General features: G+C 46.9%; 1 protein-coding gene across 1 annotated transcript in view; it reads left to right on the top strand.

Moving 5' to 3' along the window:
• Positions 1-17,724, top strand: part of dcbld1 (discoidin, CUB and LCCL domain containing 1) — a 177,690-nt gene that overhangs the window by 19,299 nt on the left and 140,667 nt on the right. The window contains exon 2 of the mRNA XM_068025530.1: positions 1,666-1,819. Within this exon, the coding sequence (XP_067881631.1) occupies positions 1,804-1,819 (16 nt within the window). The 5' untranslated portion in view covers positions 1,666-1,803. The remainder of the gene's footprint in view (positions 1-1,665; positions 1,820-17,724) is intronic.

Here is a 17,724-nt window from a genome sequence, read left to right as displayed (position 1 = left end):
TCCAGTACATTAATGATTGTATCAGTGCCTCTTCCTGCTGTCATCCTGAACTGGAAAATTTCATTGACTTTGTTTCCAATTTCCACCCTTCTCTCACCTTCATAATGTCCATCTCCAAATCTTCCCTTCCACGACTTCTCTGTCTCCATTTCTGCAGATAGGTTATCAAGCAATATTCACTATAAGCCCATGGACTTACACAGCCACTTGGACTACTACACTTCCTCACACCCCACTTCCTGCAAGGACTCTATTCCATTCTCTCAATTTCTCCATCTCCGTCGTACCTGTTCAGATGATGCAACCTTCCATATTAGCGCTTCTGACATGTCCTCCTTTTTCCTCAACCGAGGACTCCCCTGCCACCGTGGTTGACAGGGCCCTCAACCAAGTCCAATCTATTTAACACCCTTCCCCTCCGTTCCAGAACCACGATAGGGTTCCCCTTGTCCCCACCAGCCTCCGGATTCAACGGATCATCATCCCCCATTTCCGTCACCTCCAGCATGATGCTATCACCAAACACATTTTCCAGTCCCCTCCCCTTTCAGCATTCTGAAGGGATCATTTCCTCTGTGATACCCTGACCCACTCCTTAGTCACCCTCAACACCTCTCCCTTTCCTGAGCACCTTTTCATGCAAGCGCAGGAGGTGCAACACCTGCCCTTTTACCTCCTCCCTTCCCACCGCCAGGGCCCCAAACACTCCTTCCAAGTGAAGCAGTGATTTACTTGTACTTCTTCCAATTTAGTATACTGTATTCACTACTCACAATGTGGTCTGCTCTACACTGGGGAGACTAAATGCAGACTGGATGACCTCTTTGCGGAACACCTCCGCTCAGTCTGCAAGCACGACCCTGAGCTTCCTGTAGCTTGTCATTTTAATTCTCCACCTTGCTCCCACTCTGACCTTTCTGTCCTTGGCCTGCTACAATGTTCCAATGAAGCTCAACACAAGCTTGAGGAACAGCACCTCAAATTTCAACTGGGCACTTTACAGCCTTCAGGACTCAACATTGAGTTCAACAATTTTAAATCATAACCTCTGCCCCCATTTTTTTTCTTTCCTCATGCTTTTGCTGGTTCCCCCCCACCAGCGCCCACCTGTTTCATTTTTAATCCCTTTACTTTGTGTTCAGGCGGATGCTATACTTCCACCTACACTTCATCCATACACATCTTTCGTTTCTTGGCTTTCTACCGTGAAACCTTTTGTCATTTAATATCTCCTGCCCTCTGCCTTATCACAGACCGTCCCTTTTGTTCTTCTTCCCACCTCCCCCACCGCCCTCCCTACACTTTCACTTTCTCAAAACTTATTGTCTTTCTAACCTTTGCCAGTTCTGATGAAAGGTCATTGACCTGAAACATTAACTCTGCTTTTCTCTCCACAAATGCTGCCAGAATTGCTGAGTATTTCCAGCATTTTCTGTTTGTGTTTCAGATTTCCAGCATCCGCAGGATTTTGCTTTTGAACAGCTCCTGATGTCAGTGAATGATTACATTTGCAGGCAAGGGGCTCACGTAGCACCTGTCGCATCTCCTTAAGAACCCTTGTGTGGATGTCATCTATGTTGACAGTCTGATCTATTTTAAGGTTCTTTATTCTATCTAAGGTGATAGCCTCATCTATATTAATATTAACAATATTTCTGTTAACAGCACCACTAGGCAGCTGCACATAGCCATTGGGATGGAACGCAGAAGGAATGTGGATCTAAGACATTTGTCTAGATTTGAGGAGAGGTTGTTACCCATATTAATCCCTGAGTCAGTAGAGGAGAAGGAAGATTTGAAGACATGGCGCCACCACATAGTAAGTATTGTTATTAGTCTCATTTTTATCCTTACCTATTCACACAGTGAGGAGCATAAATTGTAGAACAATAACCTGCAGAGCAACAAATAAGATTGTACCTCCCTGTAGGGTCTTCTAAATATAAGGTGCTGTGGCCCAGTGGCAACTAGGAACTTCGGACTTCACACCATGTTGCAGCAAACATTCCATTTGGCACAAGTACCAACATAGATCCAAAATATCACCTGGCATTTAAATGGTGCCTTTGATGGGGAAACATGATAGGAAGCACCCAATCACACGTAGAAGTGACAGCATAGGAACTGGAAGCAGCTGGTGAGGACTCCAGCTCTGGAAGTTGCCCTGCTGCAGGAACCAAGGATTGGTACCCTAGTGGATCAGCCTTCAAAATGGAGGTGTTCAATGAACCAAAGGCTATCATTGTATCTCTTGGGACTGCATAAAATGCTCTGCCAGCTTTGCCAGAGAATATGCAGCAATGTACTTCCAACCTGTCACTTAAAATACATAACAGATTTTTATAGCTGCAGTGCATCCTGAAATTCATTCAATGACATGGCATCAGTTTCCCTGTCCATTCCCGATGGTGAAGTGCCTTGTGATGATGCTATATAAATGCAAATTGTTGTTTTTCTAAGGCATAAGTAAATGGAATTTAGCAGCATAATTTCAGCTTAAATCCTTTTTTAATTATATGAGTGGACCTCCCACAGCTTTGTTTGCTGGAGGGGGAGGCAACATCAAGAGTATGCATCAAAGTCAGATTGTGCATGTGAAGAGCTCACCCACCACCCTCCCTGCCCCCAACCTCTCCCCCCACAAGACACTGATGACCACTGAATTTGCATGAGCACAAAGTCCATGAAATATCAGGACAGAAAATGTCGAAGCAGCAGGCTGAAGGCAGCACTGAAGCTCCAGGTACCCAACCAATGATAGGCTTGCAGGGGCAATACTTATTGGATGGTAGTTTTTGTGTTTCTGCTTTGGAGTTGTATTTATAACTATCTGACAATTCTATTAGCTCAATAGAGCTGATGACAGAGTAGTTACTGTACTGATAAATGCCAATTACAAAAGATGTTTTGTCTGGTGGAAAGCAGACTGATATTGATATTACCACTCATTAACATTTCTTAAAGGAGATATTAGTCCCAACAGTTTGAGGTGGATTTGAATTTGGGTATTAAATGCCAATTACACCATTCAGCATTACCCGTTCTATAAAGATTAATGAAAATGTTAGTTTCAAAGACAATAATTCAGTTAAATTCAGACTGGCTGCTAAAATCATAAGATTGCTACTGGCACAGTTTTGCAATGTAATTCAAGATAATTGAAAGGTACCAATGTGGCACATACGACTGGAGGAGACAGTCTCCCAATACTTTGGGTTTGACACCACATGCAGATAACTCCAGTACCTGGTTTATACTGCAGCTTAACTGGAGTTAATTTAAATGTTTAGCCAATTCTCTCCCATGGTCTCCTATTGGTAGGAGAGAAGCTGTACACATGTGTTTAAGCATGTCAGTGCAGATTTCACTTTCGGGCAGAATTTCCCTTGGAACTAGGCAGTATAAACAAGGTACTGTCTGGCTAGAACAAACATTGCAGCTACTTGTCTCAAAGCTGTAGATGTATTATAAATGCACCTAAGTTTATTTTCTCCTGTTGTAATTCCCCTGCTGCCTTCCTTTTCCGATGGTCCTCTATCAAGAGAATTTACTGGAAGTGGCCTCTGACAGCACTGATCTGAACCAACTATTACGAAGTCGATAACAATGATATCCTTCACCCTCTGATTCTATCTGCTATAACTGGCTTCTCTCTAAGTGGTTCCAGCTGAGAGTGGAAACTCAGCCCAAGTAATACTCTTATCACATGAACAAAACATACAAACATATGAAATTAGGAGCAGGAAGAGGCCACCCGGCCCCTCGAGCCTGCTGCGCCATTCAATAAGATCATGGCTGATCTGATTGTAATCTCAACTGCACATTCCCGCCTACCCCCGATAACCTTCCACCCCCTTGCTTATCAAGAATTATCTACCTCTGCCTTAAAAATATTTAAAGACTCTGCTTACACCGCCTTTTGAGGAAGAGAGTTCCAAAGACTCATGACCCTCTGAGAGAAAAAAATTCTCTTCATCTTTGTCTTAAATGGCGACTCCTTATTTTTAAACAGTGACCCCTAGTTCTTGATTCTCTCACAAGGGGAAACATCCTTTCCACATCCACTCTGTCAAGACCCCTCTGGATATTATATGTTTTAATCAAGTCGCCTCTTAATCTCCTAAATTCCAACTGATACAACCTAGCCTGTCCAAACCTTCCTCATAAGACAATTCGCCCATTCCAGGTATTAGTCTAGTAAACCTTCTCTGAACTGTTTTCAACGCATTTACATCTTTCCTTAAATAAGGAGACCAATACTGTACACAGTACTCCAGATGTGGTCTCACCAATGCCCTGTATAACTGAGGCATAACCTCCCTACTTTTGTATTCATGTCCCCTTGCAATAAACAATAATATTCCATTAACTTTCCGAATTACGTGCTGTACCTGCATACTAACCTTTTGAGATTCATGCACTAGGACACCCAGATCCCTCTGCATCTCAGAGCTCTGCAATCTTTCACCATTTAGATAATATGCTTCTTTTTTATTCTTCCTACCAAAATGGACAATTTGGGGGAGGTGGTGGAAGCAGGTACAATAGTGACGTTTAAGAGGCATCTTGACAAATACATAAATAGGATGGGAATAGAGGGATACGGTCCCTGGAAGTGCAGAAGGTTTTAGTTTAGGCAGGCATCAAGATCAGTGCAGGCTTGGAGGGCCGAATGGCCTGTTCCTGTGCTGTACTGTTCTTTGTTCTTTGTTCACATTTTCCCACATTATACTGCATTTGCCAGATCTTTTCCCACTTACTTAACCTATCTATATCCCTTTGTAGCCTCATGTGTCCTCTTCACAACTTACTTTCCTCTTATCTTTGTGTTATCAGCAAATTTAGCAACCATATCTTCGGTCCCCTTCATCCAAGTCACTCATAGAAATTGTAAAAAGTTGAGGCCTGATCCCTACGGCACCCCACTCATTACATTTTGCCAACCAGAAAATTACCCATTTATGCATACTCTCTGTTTCCTGTTGGCTAGCCAATCTTCTGTCCATGCCAATATGTCACCACCGTCGATGGTGGGCACTGAGGAAATGGCTTATTACCTGCACCAGATTCCACCCCCCCTCCCCCCCCCCATTTACCCCCCTTCCACCCCCCCCCACCCCCGTCCCCTTCCCTGCTCCACCCTCTCAGCTCACCCCCTCACAACCCCGTCCCAGCCCGCCCCCCCCTCGCACCATCTTCACCCCGCACCCCCTTCCCCTGCACCCCCCCCCACCCCCTCCCTCTACCCCTCCCCCTTGCATCCCCTCCTCCCACCGGCACCATCCTACACCTGTGTAGGGGCCCCAACAACCCCACTGCCTTGTGGGCGTCTCGGGAGAGACCAAGGCTAAGGGAGTAAACCCTAACAGAAAATCCGGAGCGGAACCCCGTAGGCGGTCACGTGTCATCTTTGGCATGTTTCCGGCAGTTCCTGCAGCCATACTGGTGCCAAACGTCGTGTCCTGCACTCCTTTGGACCCCACCAGAAAGGCCGAGAGGGGGGTTTTGACGACTGGGCAACTCTCAACCTCCATAAATTTGCCCAGGCATGCGCCATGGAGAGGTCACTCCATAGTTGCCTCACAGCGACTAAAACAACACGGAAGGCAGCAGTTACGGGTTATAAGTCCAGATAAATTGGCGTAGAAACTGGGCGCCACGGGTTGCCTTTGTCGGTGGGAGAGGTCATTGCACCTCACTGGACAGCTACCGCCCGCCTCAAACCGGGCAGCCCCCGGTCAATAAGGTTCTGTCCCGCCACAGTCTACCTGCTTCAATGGGTGCTTGGAGCTCAGGGTCATTGCCCGAAAGGTGGACTGATACACCGCACCAAACAACATGAAAAAAGGAAAGAAGGTACCAGCCCTTCGCTTTGCAAGCTGGAACGTCAGAACTATGTGTCCTGGCCTGTCGGAAGACCTTACACAAATCAACGATTCTCGGAAGACCGCCATCATTAACAACGAGCTCAGTAGATTCAATGTGGACATTGCAGCACTTCAGGAGACTCGCCTCCCCGCGAGTGGCTCTCTAGCAGAGCAAGACTACACCTTCTTCTGGCAGGGCAGGGATCCTGAAGAACCAAGACAGCATGGAGTGGGCTTCGCCATCAGAAACCCCTTGCTCAGCATGATAGAGCCTCCCTCAAATGGCTCGGAACGCATACTGTCCATCCAACTGCTCACCACCTCTGGTCCAGTACACCTACTCAGCATCTATGCTCCAACACTCTGCTCCGCACCTGAAGCTAAAGACCAGTTCTATGAACAACTCCATAACATCATTAGCAGCATCCCCAACACCGAACACCTATTCCTGCTGGGGGACTTTAATGCCAGGGTTGGGGCCGACCATGACTCATGGCCCTCCTGCCTTGGGCGCTATGGCGTTGGAAGGATGAATGAGAACGGGCAGAGACTGCTTGAGTTGTGTACCTATCATAACCTCTGCATCACCAACTCGTTCTTTCACACTAAACCCTGTCACCAGGTTTCATGGAGGCACCCAAGATCACGTCGTTGGCACCAGCTAGACCTCATTGTCACAAGGCGAGCCGCCTTAAACAGTGTTCAAATCACACGCAGCTTCCACAGTGCGGACTGCGACACCGACCACTCCCTGGTGTGCAGCAAGGTTAGACTCAGACCAAAGAAGTTGCATCATTCCAAGCAGAAGGGCCACCCGCGCATCAACACGAGCAGAATTTCTCACCCACAGCTGTTACAAAAATTTCTAAATTCACTTGTAACAGCCCTTCAAAACACTCCCACAGGGGATGCTGAGACCAAGTGGGCCCACATCAGAGACGCCATCTATGAGTCAGCTTTGACCACCTACGGCAAAAGTGCGAAGAGAAATGCAGACTGGTTTCAATCTCATAATGAAGAGCTGGAACCTGTCATAGCCGCTAAGCGCATTGCACTTTTGAACTACAAGAAAGCCCCCAGCGATTTAACATCCGCAGCACTTAAAGCAGCCAGAAGTACTGCACAAAGAACAGCTAGGCGTTGCGCAAACGACTACTGGCAACACCTATGCAGTCATATTCAGCTGGCCTCAGACACCGGAAACATCAGAGGAATGTATGATGACATGAAGAGAGCTCTTGGGCCAACCATCAAGAAGATCACCCCCCTCAAATCTAAATCGGGGGACATAATCACTGACCAACGCAAACAGATGGACCGCTGGGTTGAGCACTACCTAGAACTGTACTCCAGGGAGAATGCTGTCACTGAGACTGCCCTCAATGCAGCCCAGCCTCTACCAGTCATGGATGAGCTGGACATACAGCCAACCAAATCGGAACTCAGTGATGCCATTGATTCCCTAGCCAGCGGAAAAGCCCCTGGGAAGGACAGCATTACCCCTGAAATAATCAAGAGTGCCAAGCCTGCTATACTCTCAGCACTACATGAACTGCTATGCCTGTGCTGGGACGAGGGAGCAGTACCCCAGGACATGCTCGATGTCAACATCATCACCCTCTATAAAAACAAAGGTGACCGCGGTGACTGCAACAACTACCGTGGAATCTCCCTGCTCAGCATAGTGGGGAAAGTCTTTGCTCGAGTCGCTCTGAACAGGCTCCAGAAGCTGGCCGAGCGCATCTACCCTGAGGCACAGTGTGGCTTTCGTGCAGAGAGATCGACTATTGACATGCTGTTCTCCCTTCGTCAGATACAGGAGAAATGCCGTGAACAACAGATGCCCCTCTACATTGCTTTCATTGATCTCACCAAAGCCTTTGACCTCGTCAGCAGACGTGGTCTCTTCAGACTACTAGAAAAGATCGGATGTCCACCAAAGCTACTAAGTATCATCACCTCATTCCATGACAATATGAAAGGCACAATTCAACATGGTGGCTCCTCATCAGAGCCCTTTCCTATCCTGAGTGGTGTGAAACAGGGCTCTGTTCTCGCACCCACACTTTTTGGGATTTTCTTCTCCCTGCTGCTTTCACATGCGTTCAAATCCTCTGAAGAAGGAATTTTCCTCCACACAAGATCAGGGGGCAGGTTGTTCAACCTTGCCCGTCTAAGAGCGAAGTCCAAAGTACGGAAAGTCCTCATCAGAGAACTCCTCTTTGCTGACGATGCTGCTTTAACATCTCACACTGAAGAATGCCTGCAGAGTCTCATCGACAGGTTTGCGTCTGCCTGCAATGAATTTGGCCTAACCATCAGCCTCAAGAAAACGAACATCATGGGGCAGGATGTCAGAAATGCTCCATCCATCAATATTGGCGACCACGCTCTGGAAGTGGTTCAAGAGTTCACCTACCTAGGCTCAACTATCACCAGTAACCTGTCTCTAGATGCAGAAATCAACAAGCGCATGGGTAAGGCTTCCACTGCTATGTCCAGACTGGCCAAGAGAGTGTGGGAAAATGGCGCACTGACACGGAACACAAAAGTCCGAGTGTATCAGGCCTGTGTCCTCAGTACCTTGCTCTACGGCAGCGAGGCCTGGACAACGTATGCCAGCCAAGAGCGACGTCTCAATTCATTCCATCTTCGCTGCCTTCGGAGAATACTTGGCATCAGGTGGCAGGACTATATCTCCAACACAGAAGTCCTTGAAGCGGCCAACACCCCCAGCTTATACACACTACTGAGTCAGCGGCGCTTGAGATGGCTTGGCCATGTGAGCCGCATGGAAGATGGCAGGATCCCCAAAGACACATTGTACAGCGAGCTCGCCACTGGTATCAGACCCACCGGCCGTCCATGTCTCCGTTATAAAGACGTCTGCAAACGCGACATGAAATCGTGTGACATTGATCACAAGTCGTGGGAGTCAGTTGCCAGCATTCGCCAGAGCTGGCGGGCAGCCATAAAGACAGGGCTAAATTGTGGCGAGTCGAAGAGACTTAGTAGTTGGCAGGAAAAAAGACAGAGGCGCAAGGGGAGAGCCAACTGTGCAACAGCCCCAACAAACAAATTTCTCTGCAGCACCTGTGGAAGAGCCTGTCACTCCAGAATTGGCCTTTATAGCCACTCCAGGCGCTGCTTCACAAACCACTGACCACCTCCAGGCGCGTATCCATTGTCTCTCGAGATAAGGAGGCCCAAAAGAAGAAAACCATGAGCTTTTATTTTCCACAATAACCTTTGATGTGGCACCTTATCAAATGCCTTCTGGAAATCTATGTACAGTACATCCACCAGTTCCCCTTTATCCACAGCACATGTTACTTCTTCAAAGAACTCCAATAAATTGGTTCAACATGATTTCCTTTTCACAAAACCATGTTGACTCTGCCTGATTACCTTGAATTTTTCTGAGTGCTCTTCTATAAAGTCTTCAATAATAGCTTGCTTTGTTGAATGATAATTTACTTTAATCCACTGACTGGAGATCTGAATTTATATTTTTTGAAGAAATTTTTAAAAAGAACAGATAAAAAAGATGACTTTGCTAGCAGCTTAGGATGGCCACGTAATTTCAACAATGTATCGTACATTGCAAGGTCTGTGAGGAGGGAGATGAAATGCCTGTCTAGCAAGCACCAGGACCCAGGAAGTTTAAAGGAACTACCTGTTCTTTTTAGCAAGAAGAGAAACACTGTTACTGTGTTTGAATCACTGGGTGACTGTCATCTGACAAACCCCCTCTCCATCTGTAGTTTTAAGCTTATGTTTCTCTGCAGCAGCAAGGAGAAACTTCTGGACGCTGACATGTGCAGACCCAAGTGGGGGTCTCTCTCTCTCTTTCTCTCCATTTCAGTTTACAAACTTTGAATCTTGCCTGTTGACTGACCACCTTTGCATATTCCAGCTACAATCAGAAACCCTGTTGGAGGAAATCATCTGCATCGCTGTCTCCAAGAGACCCACCGAACCAGTCATCTACCTCTTCAAACTAAAAGCCTCAGGACCACTGAATTCAGCTAGAAGCCAGCTGAATCACCAAATGCCACAGACTGTATACCCCTTTTTTCTATGGACTCTAACTCAACCAATCTACCTTTCCCCACTCTGTAACCTATTTGTGTGTGTATAAACCTTTAGTGTGTGTGTGAGTGAAAGTTGGTGCATAGTTTATTATTTTCATTAGTTTGGTTAAGGTACAATAAAGTTAATCTCTTTCTTTGTTAAACTCAAGAAAACCTGCCGATTGGTTATTGGTATGATCATAGCAAGAAAGTAATCAGACACCTACTGAACTGACCAGTACATCCACTTGAAGAAAGAATTAAACCTGTTGTGGTCAAACAAGGAGAGGGAAAAGAGGGAAGCCCTTCAACCCCTCCCACTTGATCATAACACGTTCCACACTAGGTCTGTTAAAATCAGTCTCATTTTGAGGTGAATTAATTACCATTAACCTATACCTTTACAATGATTATAAATATTAATGTAATATCATCATTATTTTTAAAAAAAACTTCAGAAAAATTTCATTCAGTTTACATTTTGCTGGACCAGGCTCTTTAGTAAATGAAGCTTAATGATGTCATCAAACTACTTCACCAAACCTCAAACAACAACAAAATGCATCCTTAACATAGTATAATATCCCAAGGCACCTCACAGGAACATTATCAAACAAAATTTGGCATCGAGCCACATAAGGAGATATTAGGACAGGTGACAAATAGATCGGTCAAAGAGGTCAATTTTGAGGAACATTTTAAAGGAGGATAGAGAGGTAGAGAGGCTTGGAGGTTCAGGCAGTGTATTCCAGATTTTAGGTAGAAGAATAAAATCTGAAGGACTTCTTGGTTTTGACCTAGATATTGGATTCAGATATGACAAAGACACATTCAGCCCAGTCAACCATGCAACATCCTCCCCACTAACATCCGGGGACTTGTTAGCAAATCTATCCCACAGACTATTCAAGTGACAGCCTGACATAGTCATACTCACAGGATCCTACCTATTAGCCAATGTCCCAAACTCTTCCATCACCATCCTGTTCTGTCCCACTGGTAGAACTGACTCACTAGAGGCAGCAGCACAGTGGTATACAGTGGGGAGGGAGTGGCCCTGGGAGTCCTCAACATTGACTCCAGACCCCATGAAGTCTCATGGCATCAGGTCAAACATAGGAATGTAGGTCCAGGATTAGGCCATTTGGCCCCTCGAGTCTGATCTGTCATTCAATGACCTGTGGTTAACAAAAATTTATCAATCTCAGATGTAAAATTAACAATTGATTTAGCATCAATTACCATTTCCAAAAGAGAGTTCTAAACTCCTACCACTCTTTGTGTGGGCGGGCAGGCAAGGAAACTGCTGCACTTCCAAGTTGAACATCAATTGGAAGAGGTTGCTAGACTAGGCTTGCAGCAGGCGGTGAGAGAACCAGCACAAGGAAAGCAACTACTCCTTGTCCTCACCAATCTACCTATAGTGGATGCAATTTTCCATGGCAGGAGTGACCGTTGCAGTCTTTGTGGAGACAAAGTCACATGTTCATATTGAGGACATGCTCCAACATGTTGTGTAAGACTTCCACCATGTCAAATGGATATGAATACTGGGCATCCATGAGGTGCTGTAGGCCATCAGCAGGAGCAAAATTGTATTCCATCACAATCTGTAACTTCATGGCCTGGCATTATCCTCATTCCACCATTACCATCAAGCCAAACCTAGTTCAATGAGAAGTGCAGAAGAGCATGCCAGGAGCAGCACCATCTGTATCTGAAAATGCCAACCTGGTGAAGCTACAACACAGGAATGCAGGTTAAACAACGGAAGCAGCATCCTATAGAGAAAGCAAATTGATCCCATAAACAATAGATCAGATCAAATCTCTGAGGTCCTGAAACAGTCACAAATGGATATGGACAATTGAACAATTAACAGGAGGAGGAGCCTTCAAGAACATCCCCATCCTCAATGGCGAAGTCAAGTACATGAGTGAAAATCGCAAGGCTGAATTGTTCACAATCATCTTCAGTCTGAAGTACTGAATGGATGATCCATTTTCCTCTCCTCCTCAGGTCCCCAGCATCACAGATGCCAGTCTTCAACCAATTCAATTCATTCCACATAAGATCAAGAAATGGCTGTGCACATTGGATACAGTCAAGGCTATGTGCCCCGACAATCTCCCGGCTGAAGACCTATGCTCCAGAACTAACTGTGTCTCTAGCCAATCTGTTCCAGTACAACAACAACACTGGCATCTATCTGACATAATGGAAAATTGCCCAGGTATGTCCTGTCTGCAAAAAGCAGGACAAATCCATTCCAGCCAATTACCAGACCATTAGTCTACTCTCAATAATCAGCAAAGTGATGGAAGGTGAAATTGACAGTGCTATCAAGTGGCACTTCTTTTGGGCCTCCTTATCTCGAGAGACAATGGATACGCGCCTGGAGGTGGTCAGTGGTTTGTGAAGCAGCGCCTGGAGTGGCTATAAAGGCCAATTCTGGAGTGACAGGCTCTTCCACAGGTGCTGCAGAGAAATTTGTTTGTTGGGGCTGTTGCACAGTTGGCTCTCCCCTTGCGCCTCTGTCTTTTTTCCTGCCAACTACTAAGTCTCTTCGACTCGCCACAATTTAGCCCTGTCTTTATGGCTGCCCGCCAGCTCTGGCGAATGCTGGCAACTGACTCCCACGACTTGTGATCAATGTCACACGATTTCATGTCGCGTTTGCAGACATCTTTATAACGGAGACATGGACGGCCGGTGGGTCTGATACCAGTGGCGAGCTCGCTGTACAATGTGTCTTTGGGGATCCTGCCATCTTCCATGCGGCTCACATGGCCAAGCCATCTCAAGCGCCGCTGACTCAGTAGTGTGTATAAGCTGGGGGTGTTGGCCGCTTCAAGGACTTCTGTGTTGGAGATATAGTCCTGCCACCTGATGCCAAGTATTCTCCGAAGGCAGCGAAGATGGAATGAATTGAGACGTCGCTCTTGGCTGGCATACGTTGTCCAGGCCTCGCTGCCGTAGAGCAAGGTACTGAGGACACAGGCCTGATACACTCGGACTTTTGTGTTCCGTGTCAGTGCGCCATTTTCCCACACTCTCTTGGCCAGTCTGGACATAGCAGTGGAAGCCTTACCCATGCGCTTGTTGATTTCTGCATCTAGAGACAGGTTACTGGTGATAGTTGAGCCTAGGTAGGTGAACTCTTGAACCACTTCCAGAGCGTGGTCGCCAATATTGATGGATGGAGCATTTCTGACATCCTGCCCCATGATGTTCGTTTTCTTGAGGCTGATGGTTAGGCCAAATTCATTGCAGGCAGACGCAAACCTGTCGATGAGACTCTGCAGGCATTCTTCAGTGTGAGATGTTAAAGCAGCATCGTCAGCAAAGAGGAGTTCTCTGATGAGGACTTTCCGTACTTTGGACTTCGCTCTTAGACGGGCAAGGTTGAACAACCTGCCCCCTGATCTTGTGTGGAGGAAAATTCCTTCTTCAGAGGATTTGAACGCATGTGAAAGCAGCAGGGAGAAGAAAATCCCAAAAAGTGTGGGTGCGAGAACACAGCCCTGTTTCACACCACTCAGGATAGGAAAGGGCTCTGATGAGGAGCCACCATGTTGAATTGTGCCTTTCATATTGTCATGGAATGAGGTGATGATACTTAGTAGCTTTGGTGGACATCCGATCTTTTCTAGTAGTCTGAAGAGACCACGTCTGCTGACGAGGTCAAAGGCTTTGGTGAGATCAATGAAAGCAATGTAGAGGGGCATCTGTTGTTCACGGCATTTCTCCTGTATCTGACGAAGGGAGAACAGCATGTCAATAGTCGATCTCTCTGCACGAAAGCCACACTGTGCCTCAGGGTAGACGCGCTCGGCCAGCTTCTGGAGCCTGTTCAGAGCGACTCGAGCAAAGACTTTCCCCACTATGCTGAGCAGGGAGATTCCACGGTAGTTGTTGCAGTCACCGCGGTCACCTTTGTTTTTATAGAGGGTGATGATGTTGGCATCGCGCATGTCCTGGGGTACTGCTCCCTCGTCCCTCTGTAAGTGGCACTTACAGAGTAATAAACTGCTCACTGATGCTCAGTTTGGGCCCTGCCAGGACCACTCAGCTCCAGATGTCAATATAGCCTTGGTCCAAACATGGACAAAAGAGCTAATTTCCAGAGGTGAAGCGAGAGTGAATCGCTTGACAACAAGGCAGCATTTGCCCAAGTGTAGCCCCAAGGAGCCCCAGTAAAATTGAAGTCAATGGGAATCAGGGGGAAAATGGCCCACTGTTTGGAGTCATACCGAGAACAAAGGAAGATGGTTGTTGTTGCTGGAGGCTAATCATCTCAGCCTAGGACATTGCTGCAGGAGCTCCTCAGGGCAGCGTCCTAGGCCCAACTTCCATAATAAGGTCAGAAGTGGGGATGTTTGCTGATGATTACACAGCGTTCAGTTCCATTCGCAGTTCCTCAGTTAATTAAGCAATCCATGCCCACATGCATCAAGATCCAGGACAACATTCAGGCTTGGGTTGATAACAGCAAGGAACATTCATACCACCCAAGTGCCAGGCAATGACCATCTCCAACAAGAGAGAATCTAACCATCTCCCCTTGGCATTCAATGGCATTGCTGTCGTCGAATCCACCATCATCAACATCCTGTGGGGGGGGTCACCATTGACCAGAAACCTAACTGGACCAGTCGATAACTGGCTACAAGACCAGATCAGAGACTGGGAATTCTGCGGTGAGTACCTCACCTCCTGATTCCCCAATACCTGTTCACAATTTATAAGACACAGGTCAGGAGTGTGATGGAATACCCTCCACTTGCTTGGATGAGTGCAGCCCCAGCAACACTCTGTAAGTTCAACACCATCCAGGACAAAGCATCCCGCTTGATTCGCAATCCATCCACAACCTTCAACATTCACTTCCTCCAGCACTGGTGTACCATCTGTGCAGCTGTGTGTACCATCTACAAAGTGCACTGTAGCAACTCACCAAAGCTCCTTCAACAGTAGCTCCCAAACCTACGGCCGGTACCATCTAGAAGGAGAAAAACAGCAGATGTATGGGAATACCACCACTAGCAATTTCCCCACACCATCCCAACTTGGAACTATATCATTATTCTTTCACTGTCGGCAGGTCAAAATCCCGGAACTCCCTTCTTAACACCACATGGACAGCAAAAATTCAAGAAGGTGGCTCACTACCACCTTCTCGAGGACAATTAAGGATTTTTCAATGGAATGTGGTACTACACTTGATAATATATAGATTAAAATAAAAGTAATGGTTATTAGTCACAGTTGACTCTTGATTTTTGCAGAGTCAGCAGGTAATTTTCAGTGAGTATAACACAACTTGTCTATACTGTTACACATGGCATAGCTAAATGAGATTCTAAATCCTAAACCCTGTCACCAGGTTTCATGGAGGCACCCAAGATCACATAATTGGCACCAGCTGGACCACATTGTCACAAGGCGAGCCTCTATAAACAGTGTCCAAATCACACGCAGCTTCCACAGTGCGGACTGCGACACTGACCACTCCCTGGTGTGCAGCAAAGTTAGACTCAAACCAAAGAAGTTACATCACTCCAAGCAGAAGGGCCGCCCACGCATCAACACTAACAGAATTTCTTATCCACAGCTGTTACATAAGCTTCTAAATTCACTTGAAAAAGCCCTCCAAAACACTACTGCAGGGGATGCAGAGACGATGTGGGCCCACATCAGAGACGCCATCTATGACTCAGCAATGACCACCTTTGACAAACATGAGAAGCAGAATGCAGACTGGTTTCAATCTCACTTTGAAGAGCTGGAACCTGTCATAGCCGCTAAACGCATTGCACTCTTGAACTACAAGAAAGCCCCAAGCGAGTTAACATCTGTAGCACTTAAAGTAGCCAGAAGCGCTGCACAAAGAACAGCCAGGCGCTGTGCAAATGACTACTGGCAACACCTATGCAGTCGTATTCAGCTGGCCTCTGACACCGGAAACATCAGAGGAATGTATGATGGCATTAAGAGAGTTTTTGGGCCAACCATCAGGAAGATCGCACCCCCCCACTCAAGTCGAAATCAGGGGAAACGATCACTGATCAATGCAAACAAATGACCACTGGGTGGAGCACTACCTAGAACTGTCCTCCAGGGAAAATATTGTCACTGAGACCGCCCTCAATGCAGCCCAGTCTCTGCCAGTCATGATGAGCTGGATGAACAGCCAACAAAATCGGAACTCAGTGATGCCATTGATTCTCTAGCCAGTGGAAAAGCCCCTGGAAAGGACGGCATTACCCCTGAAATAAGCAAGAGTGCCAAACCTTCTATACTCTCAGCACTCCATGAACTGCTTTGCCTGTGCTGGGATGAGGGAGCAGTACCACAGGACATGCGCGATGCCAATATCATCACCCTCTATAAGAACAAGGGTGACCGCGGTGACTGCAACAACTACCGTGGAATCTCCTTTCTCAGCATAGTGGGGAAAGTCTTCGCTCGAGTCGTTTTAAACAGACTCCAGAAGCTGGCTGAGCGTGTCTACCCTGAGGCACAGTGTGGCTTCCGAGCAGAGAGATCCACCATTGACATGCTATTCTCCCTTCGCCAGCTTCAGGAGAAATGCCGCGAACAACAGATGCCCCTCTACTTTGCTTTCATTGATCTCACCAAAGCCTTTGACCTCGTCAGCAGACGTGGTCTCCGTAGACTACTAGAAAAGATCGGATGTCCACCAAAGCTACTAAATATCATCACCTCATTCCATGACAATATGAAAGGCACAATTCAGCATAGCGGTGCCTTATCAGACCCCTTTCCTATCCTGAGTGGCGTGAAACAGGGCTGTGTTCTCGCACCTACACTGTTTGGAATCATCTTCTCACTACTGCTCTCAGATGCGTTCAAGTCTTCAGAAGAAGGAATTTTCCTCCACACAAGATCAGATGGTAGGTTGTCCATCTTACAGCGAAGACCAAAGTACAGAAAGTCCTCATCAGGGAACTCCTCTTTGCTGACAATGCTGCATTAACATCCCACACTGAAGAGTGTCTGCAGAGACTCATTGACAGGATTGCGGCTGCCTGCAACAAATTTGGCCTTACCATCAGCCTCAAGAAAATGAACATCATGGGACAGGACGTCAGAGATGCTCCATCCATCAATATCGGCAACCATGCTCTGGAAGTGGTTCAAGAGTTCACCTACCTAGGCTCAACTATCACCAGTAACCTGTCTCTCGATGCAGAAATCAACAAGTGCATGGGAAAAGCGTCCGCTGCTATGTCCAGACTGGCCAAGAGAGTGTGGGAAAATGGCGCACTGACACGAAACACAGAAGTCCGAGTGCTTCAAGCCTGTGTCCTCAGTACCTTGCTCTACGGCAGCGAGGCCTGGACAATGTATGTCAGCCAAGAGTGACGTCTCAATTCATTCCATCTTCACTGCCTCCGGAGAATCCTCGGCATCAGGTGGCAGGAACGTATCTCCAACACAGAAGTCCTCGAAGCAGCCAACATCCCCATCATATACACCCTACTGAGCCAGTGGTGCTTGAGATGTCTTGGCCATGTGAGCCGCATGGAAGATGGCAGGATCCCCAAGGACACATTGTACAGTGAGCTCATCACTGGTAACAGACCCACCGGCCGTCCATGTCTCCGCTTTAAAGACATCTGCAAACGCGACATCAGGTCCTGTGGCATTGACCACAAGTCGTGGGAGTCAGTTGCCAGTGATCGCCAGAGCTGGCAGACAGCCATAAAGGCGGAGCTAAAGAGTGGCGAGTCAAAGAGACTTAGCTGTTAGCAGGAAAA

The sequence above is a fragment of the Heterodontus francisci genome, chromosome 3, assembly GCF_036365525.1.
Source record: "Heterodontus francisci isolate sHetFra1 chromosome 3, sHetFra1.hap1, whole genome shotgun sequence".
In the NCBI taxonomy this organism is placed as follows: Eukaryota; Metazoa; Chordata; class Chondrichthyes; order Heterodontiformes; family Heterodontidae; genus Heterodontus; species Heterodontus francisci.
The sequence above is the reverse complement of the archived record's forward strand: the minus strand, read 5'-3'. Positions and strand labels throughout refer to the sequence as shown.